The sequence below is a fragment of the Monopterus albus genome, unplaced genomic scaffold (assembly GCF_001952655.1).
Source record: "Monopterus albus unplaced genomic scaffold, M_albus_1.0 scaffold404.1, whole genome shotgun sequence".
NCBI lineage: Eukaryota > Metazoa > Chordata > Actinopteri > Synbranchiformes > Synbranchidae > Monopterus > Monopterus albus.
In genome coordinates this window covers 665,598-676,718 of record NW_018128284.1, presented here as the reverse complement: position 1 = coordinate 676,718, position 11,121 = coordinate 665,598, and the positions used below count along the sequence as shown (strand labels likewise).

At 40.7% G+C, this 11,121-nt stretch overlaps 1 protein-coding gene across 1 annotated transcript in view; it reads left to right on the top strand.

The window, feature by feature from the left end:
* LOC109951737 (RUS1 family protein C16orf58 homolog) overlaps positions 1–10,914 on the top strand; it is a 54,358-nt gene extending 43,444 nt beyond the window's left edge. The window contains exon 4 of the mRNA XM_020586397.1: positions 10,808–10,914. Coding sequence (XP_020442053.1) covers positions 10,808–10,914 — 107 coding nt within the window. The remainder of the gene's footprint in view (positions 1–10,807) is intronic.
* The last annotated feature ends 207 nt before the right edge of the window (positions 10,915–11,121 follow it).

The window sequence follows — 11,121 nt, the reverse complement described above, 5'->3', positions numbered from 1 at the left end:
TGAGGTGGCCCTGTTGGGCCAGTAGGCATACTGCAGGGGGTCCAGGGTGTCCAGTATACTGCTCTGAATGCGGGCTAGCATCACTCTCTCACAACACTTCACAATGATTGGGGTGAGTGCCACTGGCCTGTAGTCGTTCAGGCAGGTGACCGGGCTCTTCTTGGGAAGGGGGATGATGGTTTTGGTCTTAAAGCAGGTTGGAACGATGCTCTGGCTGAGGAACAGGTTGAACATGGTGGTGAAAACATCAGCCAGCTCGCTGGCACATGCCCTGAGAGCCCTCCCAGGGATGTTGTCCGGTCCTGCCGCTTTGCGGGGGTTGATCTTCCTCAGGACTGTGCGTACCTGGCCTGGTGAGACAGTTAGAGGAGGGGAGGTGGGGGGTTGGGTGGTCTCGGTGTGTGTGTGCCTCCTCTCTGTGTTGTGGCTGAAGGTCTCAAAGCGGGTGTAGAAGGTGTTGAGGTCATCCAGCAGGCTGTCTGTGGAGCTGATGATGCTGGTGGTGGTCCTGTAGTCTGTGATGTGCTGCAGGCCTTGCTGCATCCGTCCGGAGTCAGCAGTAGAACAGAAGCCATTCAACTTCTCTCTGTACTGCCTCTTGGCCACTGTGATGGCTTTCCTCAGCCTGTACTTCGCAGCTGACTTGTATGGTGGGCACAATGTTGTAGATACAGGTCACATACTCAGTATAGTCTTGTATGCTGACAGAAAAGTCCTCTGAGGTGGCTGCAGCTTTAAACACATCCCAGTCTGTCTGGGTGAAACAGTCCTGCAGGGTGCCTTCAGTCTCTGGGGTCCAGAGTTTAATTTGCTTGGCGACAGGGTTTGTTTGTTTCAGTCTTTGTCTGTAAGCTGGATACAGGAACAAAGAAATGTGGTCCGAGCATCCAAGGTGGGGAAGGGGTGCAGCCCTGTATGCAACACGTATGTTACTGTAAACATGATCCAGAGTGTTCTTGCTCCGAGTGGGAATGTTCACATGCTGGTAATATTTGGGGAGTCTGTAAATTGCACTGGTTAAAGTCGCCTGCAGCGATAAATACAGCATCGGGGTGCACTGTCTCGAGCGCGTTGAGTTTACTGAGAACCGCAGAGGGATTAGCTCTTGGGCTAACATACACAGCAGCCAAAAACACAGCACTGTGCTCTCTGGCTAGATAATAGGTCCAGCATTTCAGCATTAAAAGCTCTACATCTGGTGAACAGTGCTTATAAACAGTCCATACATTTCCACACCACGAGTTATTGATACACACACACACACACCACCTCCTTTTACCTTCCCCGAAGCAGCAGTGCGGTCACCTCGATGTACAGTGTGTGTTTGTAGCTGAATCGCGGAGTCTGGAACTCTGTCAGAAAGCCAAGTCTCGGTGACAATTAGAGCACAGCATTCTCCGATTTCATTTGGGAATAACATTGATACGAAAATGAATGCAAGCTGTTAATATGGAGCATGCTTGGTTATGACTAAGATAAGCTTCATGAGCTTGCCCAGCCTGGTATGGCAATTAAGTTGGCTAGGCTAATGTGGCCATGGTAGTGTAAGTATGGGCATCTATTATTCAAAACATAATTATGCAGTGGGCTGGTTTGTCAGCCAGTCAATCAGAACCCAGCTTTTCATTAGGTTGGCTGTCACTGCACTGTATTGGAGGCATGGCTGTTGCACATGTTGTTCCTCTGGGGTTCAGAGGGCATACGGTGTGTGTCTGGGATAAAGACTGGGATAAAGAATATGCAGAGGACACGTTTAAACAGCTTTATTTCACACCGAGGAATGAGTCTTCCTCTTATTCAACTATTAACATGACATCAACATGACTAGGTAACTGAATGGCCTTAAACCAGTCCAATGTCCATGTGGCCATAGCTTAGTTAAGCTGTATTAGTTACTTTCTTTTGTCTAATTACATCACAAGTAAGCAAAAATACAATCATGCTCATCCACCAATTCATCAATGTCTCTCTAACCCAAAGTAACACAACTCACATCCCAATATGTTTTTAACTTATTGCATTTTACCGTATTCTTGTCATATCATGAACTGTATTGACTATTTATGCTTTGAACCCTTTTTAACAATTCACCTTTAACATTCAATGAACTACTGGGTGGTCTTTAAACTTGTACAAATATTAATATTTTTAACAGTAAACCATGAAATATATACTTCTAATCAACTAGCTCAATATACAATCCACAAACAATGTGGCACTGCTCCCTTTTAAACTTGAACATGACCGCCATGTATCTAATACATTTTCACAATAGCACTTCTGGTATTTGGTAATAAACCAAAAATGTGCACACAGAGTGACAAATAAAACCAGCAAATGTCATACTGCATGAACCCATGTCATAAAAGTGTTAACTGTAGTATTCACAAGGCTCCTTGTACCATTGGGTTAGCTTCTCCCACATTGTATCCCCTTAACTTGACCACTAGCGTTAGCAGGTTAGCTTACAACACGTTTCACTGTTCACTCCAAGCTCTACAACAAAACCCATTTCACCCCATGTCACATGAACCGATATCATCCCCGACACAATACAACTCTTACAGTTTGCATTTAACTTTTACATTTAGTGTTTACCAACCTGGGATAGAGAATATGCAGAGGACACGTATCAACAGCTTTATTTCACACCGAGGAATGAGTCTTCCTCTGGTGTGCCCCAAGCCTACTCTCTACCACTGCTGCGCATGATGCGCCATCTACTGGCCGCGTATAAGAAATACGCCCAACTCAAAAGAGATGTAATAGAAACCAAATGAATACTAGCAGTAAAAATAAAATTGTACAATAAGAAAATAAAAATTTTAGGGGTGTCTATTTTAACATAACTATTTTCAGGCCTCTACACACATCATATGCACATAGAAACATGCAAATATACACAAGTGAACACAACAGGCATAGGGACCAATGCACACACATTATTCTCTCGGCCACTATACCATTACAACAATAAGAGGAACTTTCTAAAAGCTTCTCCACTCATTTTCCCTACCCTTTCATCCAGTATGCCCCCACTGAGACTAAATTTAAATGTCAAGAGAGGAAGAAAGGCAGAGGGACAAGGGGAGACAAAAGGAGAAGAAGATATTAAGGAGGTGCTGAGGGAAGGATGAGGGAAATTTTTTTTTAGGTGAGGTGTCCTTAAATAGAAAGCAGCCGGGCATCTGATAGAATGCACACAACAGTGCAGCTTCCTTGACTGCAGTTTTTAAGTAGTTTAATTGGTTATGTTCTAAGTCCTGAGTGTTTCCAATTAAGGGAACAAGAAGTGATTAAGTTTTTATTTTTTTTGCCACAGAATCCTGATTTAAACTCAGTCTCCCTTAGTCTAGCACATTAGCTGGATGAGGTACATAACAGAATAGGTGAATGCAGTTGATCACATCAGGATTTGCAATTATAGTCTGGAGAAGGTACCTGATGTAATTTTCACTATAGGAACTGGTATTTTCAACATTATTCCTGTAACAACCTTTAACAGTGGATCTGTGACTGAAATGTCCAAGTTCTGAGATTTAACCACTGATATGAAGTATGAAGTTTTGGATCAGGCACAGTAATATCTTGGGTGTGAGAAACTTGCAGCTTTCTCTATTTTCTGTCTGTAATATAATAATAATAACGGATTTTTAAAAATGTCGATAGAATAATCTAAATTGAAAATAATTAGTAGTCTCAGTGCTAATAAAGATGTTCATTTTAAAGATGTTAAATTTTATAAAACATTATTGGCCATCAATATTTTGCCACAAACCACTAAATCACAACTGCTGTAACTTGAGCTGTTCGATTTGTCTGGATTTACTATCTTCTATGAACAAACATTATATTGTCTCGACACATAAACCTAAAAATCAACAGCATGACTTTATAGTGTTGTACTGATGTTATTAGAATACATACATTCCCCAGGGACTCAAGAAAGAATGAATTGTCAAAGTGAGCTACAATTAGCTAGAGCACTCCCCCATACGCTCTGTCTCTATCTTTTGAAAATGCCAAAAGAACATGGTATGACTGAAAGGGCAGCAAGAGAGAGGAGAGAGGCAGGCAGAGGGTCAGAGCCATGGTGAGGGAAGGACTAGAGGAGAAATAAGAGCAACATGGCCAAGGTGAGATTTAGAATCCTGCATGGGTCCAGTTTTGAAAACCTGCACCCACAAAACTCAGTTTTGGACCTGATTACCCCCTGAAGTTATTTCTAAATGAAATTTAGAACTGACCCCACCTTTTAACATAAGACCCACAACCCGACCCGTACCTAAAATTAAAACACAGACTTTAAGCTACACAGTCACTTACTTTAAAGGGCTTGAAAGTTGTGTTCTTGGAAAAATATCTGTCAATGGACGCAACACCTGGGTTCTGTAGCTGTTCCCTAGGTTATGCTTGAATGAAGCAAGTGCCTAGGCAGTGCCTAGCTTGCATCAATCAAATGATTTGGTATTATTTACAAATTGCAAAGCTACTGATAACATTGTTCTCACAGTCTGTAACCACACAGAATTTCTCCCATACGTCAGACCTTGGCCTTCAATGATGTACTGTCCACAATTTTGTATTCACAACTGGACTTTTTTGCTTTTGGGTTATCCAGTTTGACACACTGATGCCTATGTTGATGTCTGAGTGACCTCCTATTAATTGGATGTGATTTCAGGGGTCAAAAGGTTGTGGCGTAGGCCTTTATAATAAATGCATCGAAAAATTGATAAAATTTTGGTGGATTAGATGTTTAAAAGAAGCTGCACCTATATTTATTTATTTGTTTTTATTTAAATTATATTTATTTCACTTGCTACCCGTGGACCCATAAATTAATATAATACCACATATTTTTTTTACCCATTACCCACCACCAACAGGTGGAGGATTTTGGGGAAACTTGGTAAACCTACTGTGGATAGAGTTAGAAAAATAAATTGTATGCAAAATAAGAGTGGTTAAAGATTAGAAGACAAGCTTAAACAAAGCTGATGACTTCCCACTCTGACAGAGAACCATCAGGGGAAGACAAGCACAAGCTCCTGCTGTAGTGCCGGCAGTTTGTGGTTTGTGTTTGTAGTCTCATAAATATGTATGTCTACATTTTGTACATGTGTGCTTGTGTGCATATAAATGTTTACTCTCCTTTTGACCAAGATCTCTCATAACCAAATGTGATGGGTGGTGAGGAAGGAGGAGGAGTGTCCATACTGTAGACCTTGGGATCAAAGCCACCAGTGTGTTCTTAAAAAAAAATCCACTTCACTCCACTCCAGAGAAGAGCGGCACACAGTAATGATGTTGACTCAGGTCTAATCCATGTGTACAATTCCTCCTCACTTGCCGTGCCTAGAGAGGGAGGTTTGTGTTTGTGGACGTCTCATTTCGAAGAGAAGTGTGCATAGTAAGCATAGTGAAAGGGGACTGCAGTGAGATATATTACAGTGCACCGAGGCCATCAGAAAATGTTTGAATAATGTTGCCTAATTGGTCCCCAATATGTTTGGGAGCAGAAAAGAATATAGAGAGCAGTTAGATACACTTAGCAACAGTTAAGTCAGTCACTGAGCACCTGGCAGCTGTGATTGGTCCACTGAGGGATATTTGTGTCTCGAAATACAAAAACAAGTTCAGAGAAAGACCTTTTTGTGAAACACACTAAATGTGCTTCACTGTTCCACTGTATCAGGAATTCCCCCTCTCCTCACTATAGGCCCCTACCACAGCTTCCCTTCCACCTCAGAAGACAAGCAAATGAACAATGAATTATGAATCTTTGGCTGTTTAACTGTTATTCAAATTGTAAACAGATTTATTTAATCAGACAAGACAGCGAACAACACTTGAGCTGGCTGCCTGCAGGTGTATGTGGATGCTAATCATGAGTGTGTTTAAAAAAGGGAAAATCATCTTCATTAGCCACCATGTTTGACAAACAGTGCTGAATCTGAGGGAGCGGAGGTGGTGGGCAGTGTGCGGGGATACAATAGTAGTAGAAAAGGAACTGTGACTGTGGGGAGCAATAGGGAATGAAGGAGAACATTTGAATTTCTTAAGTTTTTGATTTAAAAAGGTTTAGTGAAAAAAGAAATGAGAATTTAAGATGAAAGAACATTTATACAGAGACGGCAATCTAGCCTGAGCTCAAAGACGAGAACCGTTCCCTTGTTACCAGTATTGATTGAAGGAAAGAAAAAAACAACACTAGTGCTATCATTCAAGCAATTGACCCCTTTCTGCAGGAGCTGTTTTATGTCTGCTAGATTTTAGCTCTATTTAATGCTTAAAAACTTGGAACCATGGTTAATGACAAGATACACTTGTGCCATTAAATACAGTTGATTACTGACTTCATTAATCATGATGAAAATATCAGACACTAAATACCCAATTTCTTTAAAATACTGGGCCACATGAATTTTGTGGACCTGTAGTAAATAGCCAAGGGCACATCTGTCTTAAAAAAAGATAAAGAATGCCCCATTTTTGGTGAAAAGGTGTTAGTGTAATATTTAAAGCTGCACCGGTTGATTTGTTGGATACCTGGGGGTAGTGGAACAAGCTGAAGATAAAATATTGCCATTATCACCTTATAAAGTTGTTTTTGCATATTGGTCTGGTCTTCACCAACCCCAGAGGGGACTATGTGGCTCCTTTCACTATGTGCACAGGTTAGCTGCTAGCTTTGGCTTGCAGTTGTTTAGTGTTGGTAAGTTTTATTGCATTTGTTTTTATTCAGTTTTTCATTAAATAAACAGATACCTGTTGTGGCTGCAAATGACTTTAATGAGAGCGAGGTTACATTCCAGTAAAGTAAGACAAAGTCTAAATAATAGACTAAAACTGCAGATGTGGTAATGACTCAACCGTGTGGTCATCACTATGAGCCAACACTTTCACATTACATTTGTTATTTGATCAGTTGTTAACTTGGGTGTGACAGTACTCTGCTTTAAAATCACATTTTAAACAAAGTTAAATATTTTATTTTATTTTTTTTTTATAATTTAATCACTAGTTGTCTAGAAGATATTAGGTTGATTTATTATGATTCATGTCATCCTAAAGCACTTACTGTCATGTGGTTGATATTTTAATTAAGTAGTGTGTAATTAGGGATATGGTTTTAAGTGTTATAAGTACAATTAGACAAAACACAAAAGAGCCCTAGTAGAGGATGATGCCTTTAACTACTTGTACATTACATTATCTCAGTAAGAACTACTTAGCATCTCCAAAAATGACCAGAATCGAAAAAAATAAACATTGGGCAGAACTGAATTGTTTCAACTTTCCCTCAGATTAGTATACATAAAAGAGTAATCAACATCTGTAATCACCCGTCATCCATACCGCCAGACCTTTAAAGTGCTTAATGGACTCGAGAACATCTCTCAGATTATCTGACCAAAATTGTAAACATGCAGAAGAATTTAAGTAAAATTAAATTATACTGTATGGCTTAAAATACATACTTGGTTTTGTTATTTGACGGTATTTAATAGGCCACAAATAAAGGCATAAAAAGAAAGATAGGTAAGCACCACTACATAAGATAGGCTGTGTTTATTATATACCAGATGATATTTTGCAAATATACCCTTGATACAAACCCTACAGCCACCTTCATTGTAACTAATTAAAGTTATTATGTTGCCCTCACATATATTTTCCATCCATTTCTCTCCTCTACTCACTGAGAAATGTCAGGTGAATCTGTTTTTGCCCTTGGTTTGGATTAACAGGGGATTTGGTTTGCCTGGAACCTCCAGCTTCTTAGGAACAATCCCATTTGAAGTCTGAAAAGGTTTTGTTTTATGGATAATGTCACCTTCCATTTTCCTGAAATGTGTTAGATATTAGTAAATCCGTTAGATAATTGTTAAACATTAATGTGTTAGTAATGCAATTTAGTAAGATTTAAAGTCTGCTCTAGTCTGTTTTGTTTCAAGGTTAGCAGACAGAATGTTGAAAGTGCACCATGATACTAATTCTTTTCCTGTATTAATCTTGTGTTAGAATATTATGTCTGAATAGATGAATGAATGCCTTAGCTACACACCATGTGACAACATAGACACACATTGAGATTCTTCATTTTGTTATGACTAGGTAGAAATGCAGCTGCTCCAAGCATGTGGAGTACAAGATAAGAGATGGAGTCTGCAGACTGACTTCATCTGGGTAAGGGGTTAGCGCAAAACTTATAAATGTATTAGGCTCTGTGTGGCCAGGGACTCCATTTTCAGCAGTCAGTGTGTGTGTTTCAGGAAGGGGGAGCAACCTGGGTTGTGTTTGTAATTTTTACTTGTGGTTAAAATAAATCAGTACTAAATGAAGAAAGACGGACTCCTTCATTATTCAAAGCTGTCCAATTAAAGAACTGGGGTATTACAATTTGGTGCCGTGATCTTTGGAATTGGCTGAATTCTGAGCGGACGGTCCGAACTGGGTCGCTGGATTTGAGTAGGGAGCGGACGGACCCACAGATCAACATTTGACAGCAATAACTACAGGTGAGCAGGAACCTTTTGCACATAATTCCTGCATATTGGACAAAATTTAGCTGATATGTGTGGACTGTAAATTCTTGATTTAAAAATTGAATGATTACTGTAAGGATAATATATCACTTTTATTATGAAATGTACTGGTGATGTTTTTGTCACACATAAAGTTGCAAGCACATAGTCTCATTTGAGGGATAGAAAAATAAGTGCCCTAGTTACAGAAATTGATGACTATCAGAGACGTAAAATTCACGTTAATAAGTGGATAACCACAAATGTCGACGGTTGTCTCCAAAATTTTTAGGATTTTTTGCTCCGATGGGAAAACTAGCTTGTTGTGAGGCGGAAGTCACAGGCGGAGCCTTCTTTGAGCAGAACACAATTCTGAACATCGTATTTATAAAATGATCACTTGTAACTGTTAAATGACAAAAGGGCACAGGGAAATATTTTTTGTTTTCTTTACTTGTGGGTGGATTTCTGCACGAAGGCTGTTGAATGCTGTCACGTGTATCCAGTAGTAACAAGTGCTACTTGGAGAAACAGCGTACTTCTTGCAGAGCTGTGTTTGGTTCCAGGGTTTGGCATAGGCTATGGGAAAACTGTATTATAGAATTTAGGGTGACGGCGTGTTCATTAGAATTAAAACAGAACTGTTGATTGGGAGAACCCCCAGCGGTCACGTGCATCAAGTTAGTTGATGTAGAAGCTTCATGACTGCATCAATACTTCTGGGCAGAGACCATTCCACCCTGAGATGTCAGTTACCTGTGCATAATTATCAATATGTCTGTAAATGTTGTGCAAGAGTGGAAAATGTGTAAACCTGATGCTTTGGGGTCATTACTCTATAGGGTTTTGTTTAAATGGTTAAATACGGTTCCTAAAGATGAGCAGGATAATGCGAAAAACCGTATAAAGGGATGTTTGGGGACAGTGACAGTCCTCCCCCACAAGAGGATGCTATAGGACTATTTTTGAAGCAAGCCTCTCTTTCTGCTGTGAAAGCTAGACAGGGATTCAGTAACTGTACTTTTTTGACAAGAAACAAAGTTGAAGCACACAGAACCTACAACAGCTATTGAATCAGGCTCAAATACAGTTTACAAGTGAGGGAACAAACATGGCTACGCAGATGGTCACTGAGTAAGATCATGATTGCGTGAGCAAAACAGACGTAAAGATGAGACTGCATGAGAACTTCTATAAGGAACCTCTGCTTAATGCAGAGGTAACACTGTACTGTGACAGTCACAGTCATCAGACTGCCACTGGCAGTCTAGTTACTTCATACGCTGTGGTCGAGGACACAATGGCTGAATAGTGCAAGCTGATGTGATCCCACAGCCAAGTTCAGCCTAGAGTTTTGGAAGCTCAGTACAGAAAGGGATCCAGACCTAAGGGGTCAGAGTTTAAGGAGCCTAGTTCAGGTACTCAGGACCCAGGAGGTCCATCTCAGGGAGATAAACAGATAAGTCAAGACCCTGCAAAAGGGGGTCATGTTCATGAGACAGAGTTGAGCTTGCAGACTATTAGGGAAATACAGAATAAAGCTGCTCCTACTGAAAAGCAGGTGTGGCTAAGCAAAGGGGCATCTAAGGATCAGATAGGACTGTGGAGAAACCATGAAGGTAAAATAGTGGCCCTGGTGGGACTACTTAGTTTGCTGTATCAAGAGGCGCACAGTAGACAACACTGTGCGAGCTCCAAGATAAATAGTCTGATCTCTCAAAATTGGTGGCATCTGCATTTGAGGGATATCACCAAGTACTTTGTTGCAGCATGTGAGATATGTAATCAGTTCAACCCCAGAGCCGCGCTGAAGGCAGGGGCTACGGGGATTTCCAGTTCCACATGCTCCCTAGAAAGAGATTGTTATTGATATCCACAGACATGGGAGCTGATAAAAGAGTTGAAAGAAAACGATATTTACTTGTCTGTGTGGATCCGTTTTCCAAATGGGCTGTACCCACAAAAACAGAGACAGGTAAAGAGCTAATTAAGTGGCGCACTAGGGAAGTGATCCCCCGGTTTGGGGTACCTGAGATTATCAGATCTGATAATGGAACACACTTCTCAAACGATGACCTACATATGGTTGAGCAGATGTTTGTGATAAAACATAAGTTTGGGGCTGTCTATCATGCAGCCTCTCAAGTGTGCAAACAGATCTATAAAAGAAGGGCTTGTGAAAGTCTGCGCAGACACTAACTTAACCTGGGTTGAAGCTCTACCTATAGTATTGTTTCAACCTCTGTGTCTGAACAGGTTGTCGAAATTCTGCGCAGGGACCAACCTGAGGAACCAATACCAGTTGCAGTGGACAACTGGGTCTATCAAGAAGTGCATAAACGTCACTGGTCAGAACCACGTTGGAAAGGACCCTACAGGGTAGCAGAAACTACCACACACTGTGTTAAACTGTGGCTTACTGAGAACAAGCTAAGTAACTGGATCCATAAGACACAGGTGGACGGACAGTGAATGAGGTCAGGGCTGATTTAAGAACCTCATTACCTGAGTCAATATACAATCCTGTAGAACCAGAGCCACAGTTAGAAAAGGACCTACACTAGTGTAATATCTATCAGAGAACAAAAAC